Below are 22,620 nucleotides of genomic sequence, written 5' to 3'. Positions count from 1 at the left end.
AGTTAGGTTAAAAATTACTATAAACTCACTTGAAATGACATTGTAGTGTTTTTCAAACACCGTTGAATACAAAGTACACAACCAACACAACTTTGTTGTGGGGAAAGAATATGCAAAATGGTAAATAGTGGACAGAGTGGTCATGCCACAAATGAAAAACAGCAGCACACACACATTTTCCCAGACACGACAGACCCAGCAATGACAGCAAAAGAAACAGTGAACCTTTTTTGTGAAACTGTAAGAACCAATGAAACCAAGTTAAACATACTTGATCATAAATAAGGCACCTTTTAGCAGAAAAAAGGGATTTCAGCACAGCTATATTGAAATGTTGGTGCATGTACTGACAGAACATACACATACAATCACAAATATTCAATTGCATACAGTGGTGTGAAAAACTATTTGCCACCTTCCTGATTTCTTATTCTTTTGCATGTTTGTCACACAAAATGTTTCTGATCATCAAACATATTTAACCATCAGTCAAATATAACACAAGTAAACACAAAATGCAGTTTTTAAATGATGGTTTTTATTATTTAGGGAGAAAAAAAATCCAAACCTACATGGCCCTGTGTGAAAAGGTAATTGCCCCTTGTTAAAAAATAACCTAACTGTGGTGTATCACACCTGAGTTCAATTTCCGTAGCCACCCCCAGGCCTGATTACTGCCACACCTGTTTCAATTAAGAAATCCCTTTAATAGGAGCTGCCTGACACAGAGAAGTAGACCAAAAGCACCTCAAAAGCTAGACATCATGCCAAGATCCAAAGAAATTCAGGAACAAATGAGAACAGAAGTAATTGAGATCTATCAGTCTGGTAAAAGTTATAAAGCCATTTCTAAAGCTTTGGGACTCCAGCGAACCACAGTGAGAGCCATTATCCACAAATGGCAAAAACATGGAACAGTGGTGAACCTTCCCAGGAGTGGCCGGCCGACCAAAATTACCCCAAGAGCGCAGAGACGACTCATCCGAGAGGTCACAAAAGACCCCAGGACAACGTCTAAAGAACTGCAGGCCTCACTTGCCTCAATTAAGGTCAGTGTTCACGACTCCACCATAAGAAAGAGACTGGGCAAAAACGGCCTGCATGGCAGATTTCCAAGACGCAAACCACTGTTAAGCAGAAAGAACATTAGGGCTCGTCTCAATTTTGCTAAGAAACATCTCAATGATTGCCAAGACTTTTGGGAAAATACCTTGTGGACTGATGAGACAAAAGTTGAGCTTTTTGGAAGGCAAATGTCCCGTTACATCTGGCGTAAAAGGAACACAGCATTTCAGAAAAAGAACATCATACCAACAGTAAAATATGGTGGTGGTAGTGTGATGGTCTGGGGTTGTTTTGCTGCTTCAGGACCTGGAAGGCTTGCTGTGATAGATGGAACCATGAATTCTACTGTCTACCAAAAAATCCTGAAGGAGAATGTCCGGCCATCTGTTCGTCAACTCAAGCTGAAGCGATCTTGGGTGCTGCAACAGGACAATGACCAAAACACACCAGCAAATCCACCTCTGAATGGCTGAAGAAAAACAAAATGAAGACTTTGGAGTGGCCTAGTCAAAGTCCTGACCTGAATCCAATTGAGATGCTATGGCATGACCTTAAAAAGGCGGTTCATGCTAGAAAACCCTCAAATAAAGCTGAATTACAACAATTCTACAAAGATGAGTGGGCCAAAATTCCTCCAGAGCGCTGTAAAAGACTCATTGCAAGTTATCGCAAACGCTTGATTGCAGTCATTGCTGCTAAGGGTGGCCCAACCAGTTATTAGGTTCAGGGGGCAATTACTTTTTCACGCAGGGCCATGTAGGTTTGGATTTTTTTTCTCCCTAAATAATAAAAACCATCATTTAAAAACTGCATTTTGTGATTACTTGTGTTATATTTGACTAATGGTTAAATGTGTTTGATGATCAGAAACATTGTGTGTGACAAACATGCAAAAGAATAAGAAATCAGGAAGGGGGCAAATAGTTTTTCACACCACTGTACATTATTTGATGGCAGATGCATAAACATGCAAAGAAAACCAATGCTTATTTTTGTATTTCTACTATACATTGTCATGTGAAAAACATTAAAGTCAATGGGGAAGGAGAAAAAGAATTAGTTTTAATTGAATTATAATGGTGCAGTAGTCTTTAAGTGTTCCTGAGGGCTAGGGAAGGGCTGGACTTGTTATTGTGTCCAAAAATATAACCTGAGCTCTAAAGCAACAGTGCTAACCACTGTGCTACTATGAAATAAAATTATTCTCCGAGTCCTTTATCTCTCACTGTCTCCAGTATGACTAACTAACACTCACAGAACCTGTGATGCATGGGATCAGCATTATATACTTTGGGCTGTCCCTGTCACTACCCAATGTGTGCTACATAGTGAGGAGCATAATCCAGAAATGAAGACACAACATACAATTAACCTGTGAAGAACAACAAAGTGTTTTCATAATACTTTCATTCAGTCAGCCAATTTACCTCTCAAATTGAAATATTTCATTTTTTAATGCATGCAGGGTGCAAATCCAGCTAGAATACCGATCAGTTAGTGACATAACGCATGTGTGTATACTCCTAACAAAGTATCAAGGGGCACTGGGAAAAATATTATTCTTTGGATTTCAAATGTAGTTTTCTGTCAGTCACACTATTTTTATTCTAAGGAAACTTAGAAACTATCATCCTTCTTACTCTTTACTGTGTCTTTTGTCCATTCACTAATTCATCTATTTACTGAGTTTGCTAAATAAAATTCTGTGCCAGAGCCGTAAATATATCAACAAGAAATAAATCAGGTAGCAAACTTTTTTGGGTCAACAGTCTATTACAGGGCCCTCTCATCCTTTTTCCATACCCACTTAGAGATGGCAGTTCTAAAGCCAGTTCACCAAACCCCCACATTTTTTGGATGTGGCAAAAATTCTGGAGTACTCAGAGAAGAGCCCACACAGGCTTGACGGGGACATGCAAACTTCATACAGGGTGCAGCAGAAATAACTCCCACATTTCAAAAAATCACTGTGGGGTCCCCAAAGCAGGTAGAGGGGTGTGGTCCATTCCGTTAGGTACGGTACATAATAAAGTTTTCAGTCGTGGTTGGGTGAGCATCGAGACTTTGTAGTGGAGGCTTTTTTCAAAAATGGTGAATCTGTAGCTGCGACGCAGAGGGTATTTAGCATGTGGTTCGGTTTACGTGCTAATGAAAATGTTCCAGTTCCATGGCCACCGCGCTCACCTGATTTAAGTCCCTGTGACTTTTTTCTGTGGGGGTACCTCAAGGCCGAAGTTTTCAAACATCGTCCTCGGTCTTTGGACCAACTAAGGGAGGCTATTCAAGAAGAAATTGAAGGAATTTTGTCTAATATGCTAGTGAGAGTGATGGAAAACTTCCAAGAATGGCTCCAAATGTGTATCAGCCATCAAGGCCACCATTTGGTGTAAAAAAAAAAGTAAAAAAAACTTTTTTATATCTACATTTGGGAAATAAAAAGTTTTTGGTTATACCTCGTAGCATTTTTTTTTCAATTCCCCTTTGAAATATGGGAGTTATTTCTGCCGCACCCTGTACATGTGTGACGATGCGGGTTCTGCTCCATGCTCACATCTGCTGTTCAGGAGCCCTTGAACCCTACACCATCGGTATTGTTACTGATGAGCTTAGCAGTGAGGCAACAACAAAGCAAGGGGATGGTGTACAAAAGTGCCAAGTGATTTTATTAAAACTGATAAACAAAGAACGTGTTCAAATAAATAGTTCAGTGATTCAAAGTTCCAATAAATAAGTAATCCATAAAAGAAATGTGGAGGTTTAAAAATAATTACAAAAACAATCCTTTAAAACCGAAGTTAAAATGTTGCTGGAAGCAGTCCTTTAAAACAATGACAAGCCAGGTGCTTCTTTTACACTAGCGTCTCACCTGCTTCTCCCGTTTGGGCCCTGCAGCAGGTGAGACGTTCTCTCTGGAGCTGTCCTTCATTCTTTCATCAACACAGGTCTGGAGGCCTCCCGATCCTGGCTTCGGTCGTGCACTCACACCAGGCCCGAGAACTGGTTTCTCTCCAACGGCCGGGACTATCACACTGGAGCTTATCCTCCCAAGTCTCCCGACTCTTACTGCCTTCCCGGCCTTACGCAGCCTGTTGCCCTTCACTTGTCAGTCCCGCTACTCGATCACTCAGCAGGAGCGACCACTACTACAACTCCCTGGTGTTGGCCTAACACCCAGGCTTCCGTACAGTTGGCTGTGAACATTCACTCGCTCACTAACCAGCACTGGCTCTCTTTCTCTCTCTCTCGCTTGCGTCCTGCTTTCTCCAGCCACCTCCGTCTTTCTTTCTCTCTCTTTCTTGTTCATTTCTTGTTTTACTCCTCTTTTTTTGTTCTACCTCTTTTTCTTTCTAGCTGGCTCGTGCTTCTAAAGAAACTCCCACATCGCAAATCGCCCTGAGAACTGCTACAGCCACAACCACCACGCCAACCTTGCTAAGCCACGAGCGCGGTGATTATTTAAAATGGGCCTTTGCTGAGAGAGCTGTGGACCCGCTGTACCACAACATGCTGTGGACTAATGTTCTATAAATCATAAAGAGCAGAAAAGTCACTCTGATAATGTCCACCTCATATCGAGAAAAGTAATAAACTTATGTCAACTTTGTAACAGTCTGGAACTGAAGACATTTTTATTCCTGATCACATTGTTTGTCTTGTATTGCTTTACTTTTTAATGAACTATTCTGAACCTGTGATAATATCTGTCCTTTTTTCATGTAGATATTTATTTGATCAATTGTTCACTTCTTTATCTCAGGTTCAGGGTCATAGTGTCCCAGAATTAAATAATTATTGGAAATTACTGACACAAGTTCCATGACGAATAATGAATATATGTGTTTAACCAATAAAACTGGTATATGCAGTATTATTTTCAGTGAAACTGTGAAATGCTTAAGTGTAATGTTGCTTTGTGTTTTGTCCAGGAAGGATTTCAACAAGTGACTGGGCTACAGCAGTAGAATCAGTCCTACATTTAGATCTGCCTTGGAGGACCCTGCGCTCCCATTTAGTGAAACTAGGTCCTGATGGGAATGTTGACTACCTCTCCTGTTTTGAAGATCTGCAAATAGAACGTTCCATTAAAGAGGTTAGAGCAAGAGGTTTGATGCATCTGTATGTATCAATCTATCAGTTTTCAAATCCATTTCATGCATGTGGTATCCCACATGCAATCTTGACAACATTTAGTGCAAGCCAACATCCAGACAAATTCAGGGTATACTTACAAAGACACAGTCACTCATACTATGTAAGAAAGACAAAATGAATCCTTAGCACTCCACTGAGCCTGCCTTCACAGATTTTAGTCTACAGAGTTGGTAGTTTCGTTTTTTATTCTGCTAAAGCCATTCTTTCTAGCCTGGCTGTTTCTCACATTAGTGAGCCTTCCACTAACTCATCTTGAAGATTCTTGGTTTACCCAAACAATAACGCCACTTTCATGGTTAATGGAGGTCCTCACTGTTTTGAAGTCACTTGTCTAGTAACCTTTCATGGTCTCTGAGACTATTAACAGTTGAATATCCATGCAGCTTCACCCTAATGGTTAGAAGGTTCCCAATTAGAACAGAAATACTTGTAAAGCATTGTAAAAGCCCATTTGTGAAGAAATGTGTTTTCTAGAGGCACCTGACAAGTTTTAAATCTGGGAATAGTTTGAATAGTTAGCTTCAGAGTAAAAACTATGAAAAAGGCAGGTCAATGAAAGCATCTTACTGAAACATTTAAGGTTTCTTTATTTAGTCATGTTTACACAAGAAAACATGAAATTAGTATTTAGATGCCATATTTATATGCCAGGGAAAGAAAATAGTGTTGAGCTGAGCTGTCCAGAGAACTGTTGCTCAAGATGAAACAGAAAATCTCCAAGCACTGAATTCACTGAAAACCAGTGTTCTAATGTAAGAGGGTGAGTACTCTGATTAAACAATGGTAGGTTTCTATGTGTTGTAGTTAATTTTGTGAGTTTGTTTGAGAATAATCTAACGATTATTTCAGAGACACAGTATATGTCAACTGATTGATGTTGTTATCCAAAATTAAGTTTAGTTTCTCAGAATATCCAAAAATTATAAACAGAGTTTGAAACAATTGCGCGGTTTTTAATTTAGTCTGCACCAGTATTTTTAAAGGCAACGACAAGAAAAGTGTAACTAAGTAGTAATCAAAGACTATTTAATTTATTGCAGTAGCACTTTTGAATGTCAACTCCATAAGTAATAATTAGATTTTGATTGTGACAGTGAGCCACCCTAGTGAGCTTAACACACAGGTAAAATATTTGCTAAAGGTGCCAGTTTCTACATCTATATGAATATCAAACTCTGACATCAACACTACACTATCAAAATGTATTGCTAAGTTAGATAAAAGGCTGCAACATTGAATAATAAATAACAAATATAGCCTAGGTGGTCTGTAAATTAGAACTAAAGTTTTGCTACATTCTACTTCTAACAACTAATAAAAGTTCCTTAGTTCATTACACACAGTTATTCTGAGTCCTTAGTTCATTACACACAGTTATTCTGAGGCTTCCTCCCCAACTAATATCTCTTGATTTATGAACAGATGTAAAACCCTTTGGTTTTGCCTCAACTAAGGACATAGTGTCAGATTTAGCATATATAATAATGTTTATTTTAGAAGTCAATATTATGAGACACGGCATGCCATCAGCACGGCACGCAGATAGTCCTTAAGATCACACCCTGCATATGTAGGAAGAATTGCAGCAAGGGCGTCCCACTTTCTTGGCCTCTCTCGCAATTTTGTCGTGGTGATTTTGTCGGCGCGCATTTGTCGAAAACCAGTTAACGAGTTTGTCGGCGCTCATTTGCCCGTCGCGGTTTTGTCGGGGCGCATATGTCTATCGCGCTTTTGTCTGTGAACCAGAAAGAACACTACAGGATAGTGGGCATCATGAGAAGAGAAAAAGTAGGAGCGAATTCCTATTTCCTATTCCTGTTCTCAAGAACAGATTCTTGAGAACCGGGTAGAGCAATCTAGAAAGTGGGTAGCAGAACGAAATAATCCAGTATTTATGGTAGGGGTCAATGAAAAATATTACCTTGGAGAGTGCTAAAGAAAGGTAGAGATCATGGAGAAGCAAGAAGAAAAGAGAAAGGAAAAAGAAAAGTGATCTGCGACATGTGGCACTATGATGGACAAGTGGGGATGAAGGCTAGATTATTTTTCAATTGATATTGGGTGAGTGATTAAGAGGCAGATAGATTAAAAAGGAATTAGTAGAGGAGAACAATGAATCCATGTGTGCTGTAATGATCTTTATATTACATTCAGACAGTATTAGACTGATGTGAGAGTAATATTTCTAGCTTTAGAGTACATTAAGGTGACTTCAATTTATTTGGATATACATACATGAACATACCATTCTTATGTTCATTATGTACTGTAGAAGATCAGCCCGGCTAGAGACAAACACCAAGGACACACGATGTCCAAAACACACACGTTTATTATACTCTTCCTTATTTACACCACACCATGCATAAATTGGCACAATACTCAGTCCCTTTTTACTTCTCTTCTTTCTGCCACCCCCACTCCTCCAGTCGCAAGCTCCTTCCTCTGCCTCCCGACTCTGGCTCCTCCACTGGAGTGAGGCGGCCTCATTTATACTGCACCTGGAAGTGCTCCAGGTGCTTTCCGATTAACTTCCGGCAGCACTTCTGGGTGTAACGGAAGTGCTACCTGTGAATCCAGCTCCTCTTCTGGCAGCACTTCCGGGGGTGGTGGAAGTGCTGCAGACCTTGTTCCTGGAGCTGTCCAGGTACCCCATGGCGCTGGCCATGGACCCCAACAAGTTTGAGTTTCTATGCCCCAAGACCATGGCCCAGATGCAACCCAGACAGGCTGCCCTCTCATGTCCCAGGGTATGAATTGCCCTTCTCCTGGTCCCCTACTTTCCCGCGATCCCCAGCCATCCATCACAGTACTTGCACATATTTACAAGAACCTTATACTTGTTTCAAAAGATAATAATTTGTCAAATACCATGGAGCAGTATATAATAGGTTTATGTTCTGAATTTATACAATTTATACTATATATACATGCTGTAGGGGCGACTGGAAAAGCAGACAACTCGAGATGCCAAGGAAAAGTTGGGGTACCTTCCTGGTAACCTCTTTTAATATTAACAGAAAAGAGAGCTTACATCATATGGCCGTGTGCTCATGATCTCTATATCTTCACGAGTGTCATTTGGTTTTCTGATGCCACCTTCCAGGAATGGCTTGACGTCACAGGAATGATACCGGAAGGGGCAGAGTTTCCTCTCAGTGATGGGGTAGGGTCAGACGACCTTCTTGGCTGTCTTTTCTTAGCTGTGGAGGAGGAAGGAAAAGATAATGTTAGGGTCAGTGCCCCCTCTTGTATCGGGCTGGAGCTTCTTACCACACCAGAGCCAGGAAGGTGGTCCCCAGATACATATGTGTGACTATATAGAGTATATAGAGTGATACTAGCATATAAAATGTTAGCTTAATCCTTTCTGTTACCTGAGTGGAATATTTGTTTGTCTGTAAAGTTCGAGCAACTAAAATAAATGTTTTAAAATACCAATGTATATCATACATGGAACAGCAGCTAAAGAACTGTATTCTACTCCAAAAAGTTGATACTTCTTTCAATGAAAAACAAAAAAAAATTATGTAAACATTTGTCTTAGGATAATGCTTTTCATATAAATATCCTGTATAAATAAAGGTTACTTGTATAACCCTTTTTAAGGTTACACCATGCTTGATGGAGACCCTTTATAGATATCGAACTGATCTGGAAATCATCTTTAATATAATCGATAAAGATCATTCAGGTGAGTTTACTTGTTGAACACAGACTGTGTAAAAATTTGCAATAAAGAATCAACTTACCTTTATCTGTCATCAGTGTAACTTTAATTTGCAACCTACTTGCTGTAGTTGCTCTTATTATTATTTTTTTTTTATCTCTGTGATCACAGGCTTCCCGTGACTCTGAATTCTCTTTAATATAGATATATAAAAATTTGCAATTGGAAGAAATGTATTGTAATGCTAGAAGGAAAATAAAACAAGGCATCCTGTGAAAGACAAATGTAAATGTTGAAAAAGCTTTATTGAGATTAATTAGTGCATCATCACCATCACATTTATACACATTAGACAAAAAGCCAATAACTGCCCAGTTAAATGTGGTTTACTATACATTCATACACAACATTTTGAAGGAAATCTTGCAATCAGTATCAGCTCCTTGGTGTATGTTCCATGAACCTATCATCTGGGTGAGCAGGAACAAACTCCTTTGTGTGTTCAAGAAGATGGTCTGATGATGCTGCGGCATGAATCAGAGCTAAATAGATCTCTGCATTCACCTTGGTATTCATAATTATCATATGTTCCTCATTTGTAGGACTAATCTCGATTGAAGAGTTCCGACAGACTTGGAAGCTTTTCAGTTCTCACCTCCACATCCCTATTGACGATGAAGCTATTGATGACCTGGCCCGGAGCATTGATTACAACAAAGATGGCAGCATTGACTTCAACGAGTTCTTGGAGGCATTCCGTGTGGTACATAAACTGGACAGCAAAGAAAACTAAACAAAACTTTTAACGACTAAGAGTTCTTCAGTACTCCTGCACCTACTTTTTTCTTCTTTTGAAATCTGCAGTTACTGTATATTGAGCTTATTATTACGTGGTGCTCTTCTGTGAAGACACGGTCAGAGCGATGACACAGGTCTATTAATATAAACAATAACAAAAAATCTCAAAACCATGCAACATGTACAGTAGGAAAAATAAAGAACTACTTGGGCATGTGGAATCATAGAAGTGAGTATCAGTAGGTTTAATGAACTTGATGATTAGGCTGTTTAGCCTCTTCAGTGGAATATTAGACCCTCTAAAGAAAGTGTGCTGTCTGAAAAGTATGTGCTCAATCAAACATTATATATTGGAACATATTTTATACATGTTTACAAGTATTTAATTTTTTTTCAGTTGCTGCATTTTTCAATGGATTTGCTTGATAACGCTAATGGAGGATTTTAACACTGAAACCTTCAAAGAGCTAGCTAACTGTAAGCCCGTTTATTAAAGCTGGCTAACCGAACCTAGCATTTTATAAAAGCCATTAGACTGTTCACGACAATCATATTGTAATGCATGCAGAAATGCATCCATTATTCGTTTTTCTTTTTTTTTTGTTTGTTAGTGAATGGTAATTTTTATGCTTTAACGTGCATTTCATAGTTTAGCACATCTTGGAATTGTGTGCCTCATGAAAGTGCCCTGACATCTGAATCATCCTCTTGTGTTATGGCAGCATTCTTCTTGCTGCATAACAGATGATGATTACATCTATAATGATAATCTCTTTAATCTTCAGCACTTTGTATAGCTTTTCTTTTTTTTTCTATATGTTACCACACTGTGTGCTTCCAGCTAGTTTGGAAAGGCTATATCTTTAATGCAAGCTTTGATGGAAAGCTTTTGTACTTCAAACCTTATTTCTGAGGGAAATTTTCTGCATCAGCCATTTAGCACAAATATCGAAAATCTTTCCTAACTGTACATTGATTAAAAACACTAATATTTCTTTAAAATGTCTTAAAAGCTTTATGTTCTTTTACCATAAAATGTCTTACCCTGATACAAATTTGAATCACACACTACTCCATTTCTTGTTTCTTGGCTGATCACATTCATCGCTGCCACCCTCTAGTCTTCTAAGACCACCTACAGACAACGTTACATGACCTCAGTGTTACACAGCAGTTAGTGGAGATCAGGACAGCTTGAATTTGGCATTTGGAATGAATCAGAGCAGGAATTCATTGCAGGGCATCTAAAAAGAAAAAGGCAGGTTGCAAAGCTTGAGTCAGGTATTTAGAAAACATATAGTTTAAAAAAAAACAAAAAAAACGTGCAATAAGATTTAAAGAAGTCAAACCAAAGTAATCAGGCATCCCTAAGAAAATCAGTAAAAAAAAAACTGAATGTCCTCTGACAGAAACTGACCAAAAGATGTGCCATCTTTCTGCTGGTTGTAGTGGCTCTACCAAGTGAGCTAAAGGAACATTTCTGTTGCTTGGTTGCTTGACTCAAGGGGTAGAACACAGAGCTAGACTATGATCCCATTATAGTCCCCAATCATTTACAATCATTACTTAACTTACTTTTGCCTAAAAAGATCAGTATTGCTATTTCATCAACTCCTTTGACACCACTTAGCAAAAGATGATAACATTTTGCATATATTTTGCCCATAGAAAATCATTTCCAGTAAAGCATAAGCACAGTCTTAAGCAAGGAAGCAAGCTATTTAATCTGCCACACTGCTTTAAAATGATGGTCTCTATGTACCCTGTGACTGTTCACCATCCATCCACTCATTCATTTTTAACATATTCATCCAGTTCAGGGTAGTAAGGAGTTGATATATTTCACAATTTGGCTTATGGTACAAACCAACTACAGTCCATTATGATCAACATTTTATTATGCAATCATTAATATTCTTCTCAAATACTTATTCATTTGTGGTTGAAACACCTCCTTTCAGAAGTTTCTCACAGTTCTGGGTTCTTGTCACTTGGATTTACCGGACAACAACTCACATTTTTAACTACACATATGAGAGTTAATTCATAGCATTTCCTTACCCTGTAGCTGATGGGCCTGACTTACAAGCATTCTGGTTCAGGAGCCATTCTAACTGTCAGGACCATAGCATAAAGGGCATGGGGCCTTGCAAAAAGCTAATAGAGCAGGGCAGGATCTCCACTGGCCTGTTCTCAAGAGCCAAACCAACACTGCAGACTGCAGGCTGCAACATAACCTGGCACAAAATGAGGAAACTGCCCTTTAAAGTTACAAACTATTGTAGAAGCCTTTCAAGTGAAATTAAAGAATTAAAAAAAAAAAAAAAAAAAACAAACAACTTTAACTTGAAGAGACAATGCAAACCAAAAAAATCTATGAATATGAATACATTTTTCAAAAATAGAAAAGAATACAAAACAATTCCTACAGTGTCTCCTTCCAAATACAATGCACCACTACTGAGATCTTTAGGCAAAGGGAGGTCTCAGCTGGAATGACATCAGGGTGGCAGCACCTCCTAAGGTACCAGCCATAGAACACAACAGACATAAGAGAACATCTTACACATAGAAAAATAATTATAAATAAATATAACAATATTAATAGAAAATACATCATTAGAATAATAATTATAAAAAAATAATTTAAAATAAACCAAGAAGCTGCGGTGGGTTGGCACCCTGCCTGGGATTGGTTCCTGCCTTGTGCCCTGTGTTGGCTGGGATTGGCTCCAGCAGACCCCGTGACCCTGTGTTCGGATTCAGCGGGTTGGAAAATGGATGGATAAACCAAGAAAACGTGAAATTGGATCATAAACATTAGCCAGGGAACACTGTCCTTTGGTTTCTTTTTTTCTTTATGTTTAGCAAATATGACACAATTTAGGAGGTCTCAGGATACATTTTTCATTTGGTACACAAGAAATAAGGCAGAGGGATAAAAGGTCAGCCATGGAAGAGCTCAAACAAAATGGAAAGCAAGGAAAGATATAGAAAACGCTGAAAGTGACTTTTATTTTATATGCAGTGTTGTACCATTCAAGGTGGTTCAAGTTGAATTAATTAAAGGCCTTATACTTAATTTGTGAATTTCCCCTTGGGATTAATAAAGTATCTATCTGTCTATCTATCTACTTCATCACACATAACAGCACTGCAGAACAAGAACTATGTCTCCTTTGTCTTCTGCCCAAATCTGATCATCCTATTTCACAGTTTAGCCATCACTGTTTTTTCTTAATATAATAATATTAACATGCAAATAGAACACGAACAGCCTCCATACATTATAAACTTGCTTAATTCAGTTCAAGATCATGGGGACCGGTGCCAGTGTCAGCAATGTTGGGCACCATGTCTGTGGACAGGGAGCCAGTATGTCACAGAACACTCATCCACACACTCACTCTCATTTGGACATTAGAATAATGTTGCCCCTTTAGCCCAACAAAGCTTACCAATCCTATCTATCTAATTTCTCCAAAATAACAAGCTGAGTTCTGAAGGTACCTAAAGTCCTACTTAGTAATGTACGCCATGTGATTATGGTTCTCTGTGTGAAGAAAAACTTTGTATCATTTTACTAAAATTTACCCTTAACAAATTTCCATTTGTGTTGCATTGTTCCTACTTAAAGAAAAATAATAATAATTTTAAAGTAACAGCTGGGATCTGCTGTACTAATTCCCTTCGTAATTTTAAAAACTTCAGTCATGTTACATTTTAATGTCTGTTTGCTTAAATTGAACTCGTTTAACTCCTTTAATCCTTCCTTATAACTGTTACCTTGTTGTGCTGAAATCAACCTAGTCACTCTTCTCTGCACTTTTTCTAGCACTGCTTTGCTTCACCGGTGCATTGTAAAGCTTAACCTCATTTATCTTGTACTCTACATATCAAGCTGTATAACCTAAAAACCTACATATTATTCAAACCCACTTTAGAAGCTCCTTAGAATCTCACCTTTTCTGCCATATTTCTGTGTAACTGCCCTTTAGTTTTTATAGCTTTTTCAACCATTGCTGTCATACTCCCTAAGGTTAATATTGGAGTTACTAGTCTTGTCTCTTTATAATGCATAGTTTTCCTTAAAGTTTTACTGTTTCAAAATTTGGGGATTAAGTTGCTCCATATTACTTGAATTGGGCCTTTACAGTTTATTCCATTTCAGTGGCTGAGTATTTTCACTAACCATCACCATTCGTTCCCGCATACCTCCTTCCCATCACTCTTTGATACGCTTGAATCCCCATAAGGGACCCCGAGTCTTTGTTGTAATGTACAAATAACAGTGCGCTCAAAACTCTGAGGGATCTCCCCCACCACTTCATTAGTAAATAATATAAAATTTATATCATGAGGAGGAATGAGAGGAAAACTGAGAGTACCAGCAATTATTTGGTTCCACTGCCGGGACTGATTATATGTAAAATGTTTTTAAACCTATTCCACTGCTCCGTGACTATCTCCATACCTAAAAGCTTTGTCCCACTTTATTCCTTTTAGACTTTGCAATACCTGCTCAGAATTTGCCCTGCTAAAATTAAACCAAAGCCAATGTCACAATACACCGCTTCTCGTAGTAGGGTATGTCAGATCTCCTGACTGTATTGCTGATTTCATCACCAGACCATGTAAATTAACTTGACTGATTATTTCTGGCAATGTTAAAATTTAGAGACTGCATGCTATCATTCCAACGCAGTTGTGTTTGCCCCCTTTTGTGACAGCAAATTATGTGCTGCCTGACAGAGCCAGTGCTGTACTGAGTGTTAATGGGTACTGCAAATTCAGCCACAATCACTGCCGTTTCTCTTGTTTCCCTTCTATTGTGCCATTTAAAACACAAGACATCAAATAGAGAAGCTTCTGTTCTATTTGTAAGGTCCAAAATAGTGCCTGCCTCTATGACTAAATACAAAATTAAGCCTGTTTGGTTTTGACTGTGTGAGTCGAAGACTACTTGAATTGAGTTGCTTGGTATGTCACAACGGCCTCCAACTTACTAAGATAATGTAAATAACAGTTATAACTGAAAAACACTGGAAAAGTCACATAATGTGACATGGCCTTTAACAGTTTTAGTTTTTGTTTATTCTCTCTGCCAAAACATAGTGAAATGTACTGGTTCAATCACCACTTCACCCAGATTTATATCCTGGTTATTACAAAATGCTAACTCTAGACATGCTTCCTCTCTTGTTGGTCCTAAACATACCATGTTAAAAATAGTCACTGATTATGTCTATAAACTCCAGCTCTTTGTTCCATGACTAGCAAGGCTAGTCCAGTTAATATTTGGGTAATTAAAGTCCACCATAACTAGAGTATCCTCCTGTAAACTTGCCTTGTTAATATTACTAAAAAGTTCACATTGAATCTACTGTCTGCATTTGGGAAATTATAACTCATTCCTAATATCAGGCCTTCATTTGTATTGCTTTCTAGTTGAATCCAGATGTCCTCACTAAGATGTGCCTCATCATTCATTTGAAGATTTGCATTTAAATTCTTTTTGACATCAGGCAATTTGTAATGTATTACTTACTTTACTTTGGCACTTTAACTTTGGGTTAGAAATTAAGTTGCCGTACATATTTTGTTATCCCACTACTGTTCATGTACAATTCTAAACCTGGCCTTTCCTAAACTCTCGGCCTTCCATTCTCTAATTTAAATAATCCTTGGCTAATTTACTTATACACCTCCTCAACACATCAGTACCCCGTGCTTCAGATCTAACCCTTCATGGTGAAACAGGTCCCATTTGTTCCAGAGGGAGTTCCGATGTCACATAAACCTTTGCCTTTCTATCCTACACCAAAATTTATGCCATACGTTAAACCTTCTAATCTCCTTAGTCTTACCTGGGCTGTCACTTGGGACATGCAAAACTTTGGAGAGCACTACTTTGTCAGTTTGGCACCTAACTGTTTCAATTTGGACTACAGAACTGACAGCTTATGCACCTTTTCAGGGAGTTCTGTTACCTGTGCACTTGGTAGACAACACGCCTATCGAGGCTCTGTCTCTGGAGCCAACTTGTTTCTCTGTCCCACTTATGATTGAGTCTCCCGGTATCATTACCTTTCTCTTTCTGGGGACGTGTTTAGTGGTGATTTGTTGGGGCACTCATACTTTTCTATTACCTTAGAGCTATCATTGTTTACGTCCAGCTACACAACTTCTTAAAAGAGGTTTGACACTTCAAGTTCTGCAGTTGATGCCCTTGTGATGCACCCTTTACATTGTGGATTACTTTCAACTGTGATCCATGTATCTCTACCTCTCTGGTCTTAAATCTCTTCCAATGCCACCTTGCGGGTACTCACCATCTCCCTGAGGGACACTTGGGTATGATCTGCCAATTCTCTACAACAATGCAGGTTACACACTTGTTTTTCAACTTTAGTGACCTTGAACTTGAGGTGCTGGATCAGCTGGCATCTCCTGCATATGTAGGGCTGTATGTGGCATGGCTTATCCAAGCAAAGGATGTGTATTGTATTGGCCTCATTATTAAAATTTCAATTAGTTAAAAGGTCAATCCCTTTTAATCAAAATGTAAATTTAAAATAAATGATTTAAATTAAGAAGTTAAAATGTAAAGAAACTTCTGCAGTTGTTTAGCTCCTTAAAACTCCTGTAATACTATCACCCCTGGACTGCCTGCTGTGTGTACCTCTTTGAAGTTACTAACCTTTCCTTTTCTTATGCTTGCTACTGTAGTTGACTTTTTCCTAACTCTGTGCCCCTCTTATTACTTCCTTACTTACTAGCCTGGTGCCACTGCCTTCATTATTTGTACTTAAAATAAAACTGTTTCACCCAGTTAAAGAACACTTACACCTTTGTTCTTATGCAAGTGCTAATGCTCATTGGTATGAGTGCTATGGACTGCTTTATCTAGCAATCCTTTCTTCTTATGCTGTAATTGTCACAATTATAAGATGATGTGCTTACTTTTTACTTTTAGCTGCTATAACTCTGGGTATTTATTTATTGTACTGCCACTTGCTCTGTTCTCTGCCTGTGATGCACAGCATTTTAGGTCTCCCACATGCTGCAAACACTCAGTTTGCTCCTGTGCAAGTGAAAAAGACTGCAAAAAAATCCTTCTAAGGATGGAAAAAAGCCACGAAGAGTTCTTAGCAGTCCAAAAACAAAGGATTCAGGAACAAACATTGCTTTGTAGTTAACTCCCACTCAGAAATAACATGCAACACTCTGCAAGCACTTCAACCACTTCACCAATCAAGGAAGATGTCAGCATTTATCTTAGCCACTGGGTGGCCACTTTAGACTTAGCTGAATGAACAAGTTTGGAGAATGGAGAAAAACGGCCTGAGACAGAAGAGCTTATTTTATTTTAATTTTGTTTTCATCAAAGTGTTTGTATATATTTCTTTTCTCAGAAGACAGATTCAGAGAGTAATGCACACATTCAAAAATGCAAAATAGAATCGGAAAATGTTACCACCACAAAACATACAGATTCAATTAACTTGAATTCAATTAAAATGAGAGGTGCCTGCATATATTTAAACTACAATGCAACAGTAAAAAACAAACCATGCAACTTTAGAAAACAAGCTAAAACTGAGAACATTAAAAATTAGCAAGTGGAACACGGAACAGGTTTAACACTTGTACCCATCCATAGATACTCTACAGTCAGTGATATCAAGTGCTTTTGTTTGAGTTGGATGCCATGCCAGAATCCTTCTAAATAATTCTAAATAATTTTGACAGTGAAAGAATAAGAGAGGGTCCTTATCAACATCCACCAACCCAATTATGATTAAAAAATCTGAATGATTTTGCATAAGAGCATAAGAGGAGCTGATTGAAAGACAGAATTAATTCAGATGTCATCAGAATCAGAATTCACTTTATTGCTAGCATGTAAAACATACCAGAATTGACATCAACTCAGGACAACACTGACACTGCAAATCACTTTACAAATAAGAGCAAAACATTTACAAACTTCAATAGTTAACTCAAAGACATAGAAAAACTATTCAAAATAATATAGATATGAAATAGTGCAAGTTGAAAAGAAAACAGGGTCAATGTACCTAGACTTATTCTTTCTAAATACATAAAATTTCATTTCTTAAGTCATTCTGTACTACTTCTAAATTTAAAAACTACAAAAATATAAATTGAGAACAAGATTTGGATATTTGGCAATGAAAAAGGAGAAGAATACAAAAAACATGCAAAAATTACAGTTTTTTCGAGTTCTGGGAGAAACTTAATTGTTGGAGGGCCACGGATATTTAAAGAGGGTCTGACTAGTTCAGTCAAGACCAAACCGCCCCCCCCATACCCACAACCCCATTTTTCAAATGACAATAATAATAGTTTAATGGGAATCTTAACTTCTTAAAATATGTATAATGGCTTTATTTTTTTCTTCCATTTTTCAAAAAAGACTTGTTACCATCTACACCACAGTTTGGTGACCATTAAGGTCCCTGCTTCTCTCTCAAAGAAAGGGGATCCATGCCATTCCTGTGCTTACCTCCCTTTTTTTTGCTTTAGTATTAAGATCAGACACAGGTGTTGTAATTTCATTTTAGCAGAATGAATTTATTAACGGTCTGAATAAAGATTCTGCTAATACAATGCGAAACAGTATCGGCACTGCACAATCCTTCAGTACTCTGGATATCACAAAAAAGAGGAATAATCAATCAGTGCTTATTATAAATAGTACCATTTACAGCTGGGAACCTCAAAGGCTGTTTTTCAAAGCAAGAAAAGAATGCAATACATAGAAACCAAATGAAAGATAAAAGTGTTTGATCAACAAAGATAAGGCAGAGACACTTTGTGTCTCTTCAGATCCTGCAGACTCACTTCACTAACACACCAAAAAACAAGCTGCTGCAAAATTTGAAGTGAAGACCTTGACCCATTCTACAGGAGTGGATACACATAGCCATTTATTTTGGATTTCCAACAGTTGCTGCCTAATTGTCATTGAGTTTGTGGGCTGTGTCAGTCTCCATGGATTAGAAATGCCATTTACTGATATCAACAAAACTAGATTAGGAGAGGTACAGGAATGAGATGGGATTTGGACTTGGATGTGCTAAACGTGGTCTTGGTAATGGATGTGTTATGTCATTGTTGTGCTGTTATTATGTACTATACATAATTATAATTGTATCTCTCTCTCACTCTCTCTCTTAATACATACATACATACACACATACATATATATATATATACATACACACACATATATAAACATACTGTATATATACATGTACATACATATCTACATATATACACACACACATATATATACATATATATTCATATATACATATATACATACACATATATATACATATATATTATTATATTATATATATATATACTCTTTGGGGTGCGAGCAACTGTTGCTTGGGGTGGCAGAATCCATCAAGGAAGAAAAATGAAAAACATTATTTGATACAAAATCTTAATTTATTTATCCATTCCTAAACAATTAAATGGGCAGGCTATTTCGTATCAGTGCAATTCGCTGCTTGTTAAAACAGATGACTCCCGTGCAACGTGCAAGTCTGCGTGGATATTATGAACTATCATATCTGTTCAAGTTCAATTTAAATTTTAAATAGAAGGAATTTTTATTTAGTCGACAGAAATATCTTTGGTAGGAATTTAAGTTAAATGTAGGCATCATTGCATAGTTTTTTCTTCACCATAGAAATGTAAAGAGTAAATTCGCCTTACATTCCAACCAAAGATATTTGTGTCGACTAAATAGAACTTGAAAAGATATATTTTTTCGAATGTGATCACGCAATTCAGATCGAGTTGACACTCACTACGTTGAGCCCATGTGCTATTGTGGTTTCGTCTGTGTGCCTCAATAAGTCACCCTCCCCTCGCTCTTACTTTTTTACCATTCATCTAATGATTACACTGAGTATGGCTTTACCAAAACAATCATTGATGGCGAATAAAGTATCCATTATTCATAAAGCTTCAATTGGTGATCTGTCTTTCTGCGTTAACCGCATATTTTTTCATATGTCTCAAACCAAGGGGATGCGAGGGTAAAATGAATCGGGAAGCGCTGATATATATGTATGTGTGTGTATATATATATATTGAAATAGTTTTACTGTGAAATAATGCAGAGTACATGACACATGTTTCGCTCTAATTTTGGGGTCATCAGGCGTACATACTCAGTGCACCCCCTCTCGGGAATCGAACCACAACGCTAGAGGCGAAGCCTCTACCATTGCGCCACGGCGTGTGGTTTGTCTATTTGAGAGTTTGTAGATCGGGGTATATATACTGTATACATATATATATACCCGCGCTTCACAGCGGAGAAGTAGTGTGTTAAAGAAGTTATGAAAAAGAAAAGGGAACATTTTAAAAATAACGTAACATGACTGTCAATATACAATATTTGTTTTGTGAGTGTTACTGAGTGTTGCTGTCATCAAGGATTTGATTATCATTATTTCTTTCAATCAGGTTCGTATTTGTAGGATGTGTTGTGTTCAAGTTACATTCCGTGTTTGTCAATCGTTGTAAAGATGACAGGTTTCATTCATCGATTCATTTCTTACTGCATCAATAAACAGCTCGTCTTCTTCTTTATCTGAGACCTGACACACTGCATGCACGGGTTTTTTTTACACTGTCTTCCTTTAGCGGGACATTGACTTTTTCCACCGTGTGCTTTGTTTCCGCAGTAGCTGCACTTATGAATATGATTGTATGTATCACACACTTCATATTTTTTTGCTGCCTTCTCAATTGTGTAATTCGGTTTTTGTTCAGCACTCTTTGGAACTATTACTTTTTGTCTGTGCACTGCGTCAGTTCACGTGAGCCGCTCGGTGTACATGTGCTGGTGCCAACTCGTGCTATGTCCACGGCTGTATTTAATGTTAGCTAAGACCCGGCACTTAAAAGCTTCTCTCACAGTTTCGCTGAGTTTGTGCCAAACACCACCCTGACCATCTCATCTTCCTCTGCATAAGCACAGTCCTTCACCCGTGAATATTTAGTGGCAGTGTTTCTATTGGATTGCCGCTGACGGACAGCCTTATATGGGCAGGCACTAAATTACGTGGGAGGCGTAACTCCGCCTCCCACGGCCATCGAGCAGAAGTCTATTATAGTATATGGACGAAAAAATAGGTTCCAGTTATGACCATTACGCATAGAATTTCGAAATGAAACCTGCCCAACTTTTGTAAGTAAGCTGTAAGGAATGAGCCTGCCAAATTTCAGCCTTCTACCTACGCGGGAAGTTGGAGAATTAGTGATGACTGAGTGAGTGGGTGAGTGAGTGAGGGCTTTGCCTTTTATTAGTATAGGTTGTAAATAAAGAGACACAAAAAAGATGGAGAGTTGGGGAATTCCAACATGGTATACTCTGTATACTTGTACCAAGTATGCTTAAGACAGGACTTTTCAGAAGGAGCTCAAAACAGAACTGATTATATTTGTTAAAATGGTGGATTATATATTTGGGGGAAAGGCAGGGGCAGGTCAAAGGGAACCCAAAGTGACATCATCATGGGAGAAATCAGTCAGCTGGCTAGATGAGATGGAAAGAGAGGATGCATTACAGTACAGCGCCAACCCCTGGTCCAGCGCAGAATTACAGTTATTCAAGGCCTTAAGCAGTATAGAGATAGAGAGATAGATAGATAGATATATGTATGTATATATTTATGTGTATATATATATATATATGTTTGAATTCACAGCTGCTTTGTAAAAGACTGAAAAGCTGCCGACTGCAAACAACAGGCTTTTAAGCTTGTTGTGACCTATTGATACTTAAGACAGAAAGATCACTAGAAAGGGAACAGAGGTGACACCTCATTTTCTGTCTGCTTTCCCTGGTGAGGATTGTGGTTACAGATAAGGTGAACAGTAATAGCTATAAACATCCAGAGTGCAATAGCTGCACACTGGGATTTTTTAAGAATGAAGGAAGTTTAAAAAGAGATGGAGAAACCAAATGAGACAGAAAAGATATGTAGTCAAGTCAATAACCCAATAATCAAGCCTTCAAAACCAGAATTGTGGTCAGAATAAACAATAGAAAACCTCTTGGTAATGGTAAATTCTTAGCCCTTGCTAACACTAATTCATATAATTTTGTCTTGAATTTGAAGAATAATTTTGACTCCCACTTTCAAAAACTTTCACCCTATTATTTGACATTTTTCTTTAGATTGCTCCAATGATCCATTAAGGCAAATAAAATGGTCTGTATCAAAGTAATGGTCCAAACAGTTGGGTTGAACTCATACTGCAACTCAAATGGGGAAAAACACATCGCAGTTGCCATTAGTGTGTTGCATGAAAATTCAGCCAGTGAAAGGAGCTCCTTCCAGTTTCATCATAAAAATTTCTCCAAATCATGACTTACCTTTTAGGTCTGACCATTACTCTGAGGTTGATAACCAGAGGAAAGGTTTAGTTGTACATCAGTCATGGAACAGATCTTTCTCCAGAACTGAGTGGAAATCAGAGGCCCTAACCTGAAATGAAAGATTTTAGAAATCCACAAAGCCTATGGTATTCCTTAACAGTTTTTTTTGTTTCTATACTGAAGGCAACTTCTTGAAAGGAAGAAAATGAGTTGTTTTGGAAAATCGACCTACAACATAAAGGATGGTACAGGTTCTAGTGGAAGGTCTATCATGAAATAATTAAAATGGCAGTGCATGATCTTCTGGTGAAGATATTGTTTTTAGAAGGCCTGTATATGGCTACCAGCTAATGCTAAAGTTTCCAGGATTTTCTGCCAGTACAGAGTTATTACAGCCCTACTGAAGAATAACCAAGGGAGTATAAGTGGGAGAGCGGATTGGATAGAGGCTCATCAGATGGTGCTTCAGTGAAGTAGGATAAATTCTATCTGAAATTCTGAA

General features: G+C 38.1%; 1 protein-coding gene across 4 annotated transcripts in view; it reads left to right on the top strand.

Annotated features, from left to right (window-relative positions):
* ppef1 (protein phosphatase, EF-hand calcium binding domain 1) overlaps nucleotides 1–12,323 on the top strand; it is a 171,541-nt gene extending 159,218 nt beyond the window's left edge. For all 4 annotated transcript variants that reach the window (XM_039745020.1, XM_039745019.1, XM_039745018.1 and 1 more), the window contains 3 exons: nucleotides 4,992–5,155; nucleotides 8,827–8,911; nucleotides 9,490–12,323. In XM_039745020.1, coding sequence (XP_039600954.1) covers nucleotides 4,992–5,155; nucleotides 8,827–8,911; nucleotides 9,490–9,680 — 440 coding nt within the window. In that variant the 3' untranslated portion in view covers nucleotides 9,681–12,323. The remainder of the gene's footprint in view (nucleotides 1–4,991; nucleotides 5,156–8,826; nucleotides 8,912–9,489) is intronic.
* Nucleotides 12,324–22,620: the final 10,297 nt, after the last annotated feature.

The sequence above is a fragment of the Polypterus senegalus genome, chromosome 2 (genome assembly GCF_016835505.1).
Source record: "Polypterus senegalus isolate Bchr_013 chromosome 2, ASM1683550v1, whole genome shotgun sequence".
Lineage (NCBI taxonomy): Eukaryota > Metazoa > Chordata > Cladistia > Polypteriformes > Polypteridae > Polypterus > Polypterus senegalus.
The sequence above is the reverse complement of the archived record's forward strand: the minus strand, read 5'-3'. Positions and strand labels throughout refer to the sequence as shown.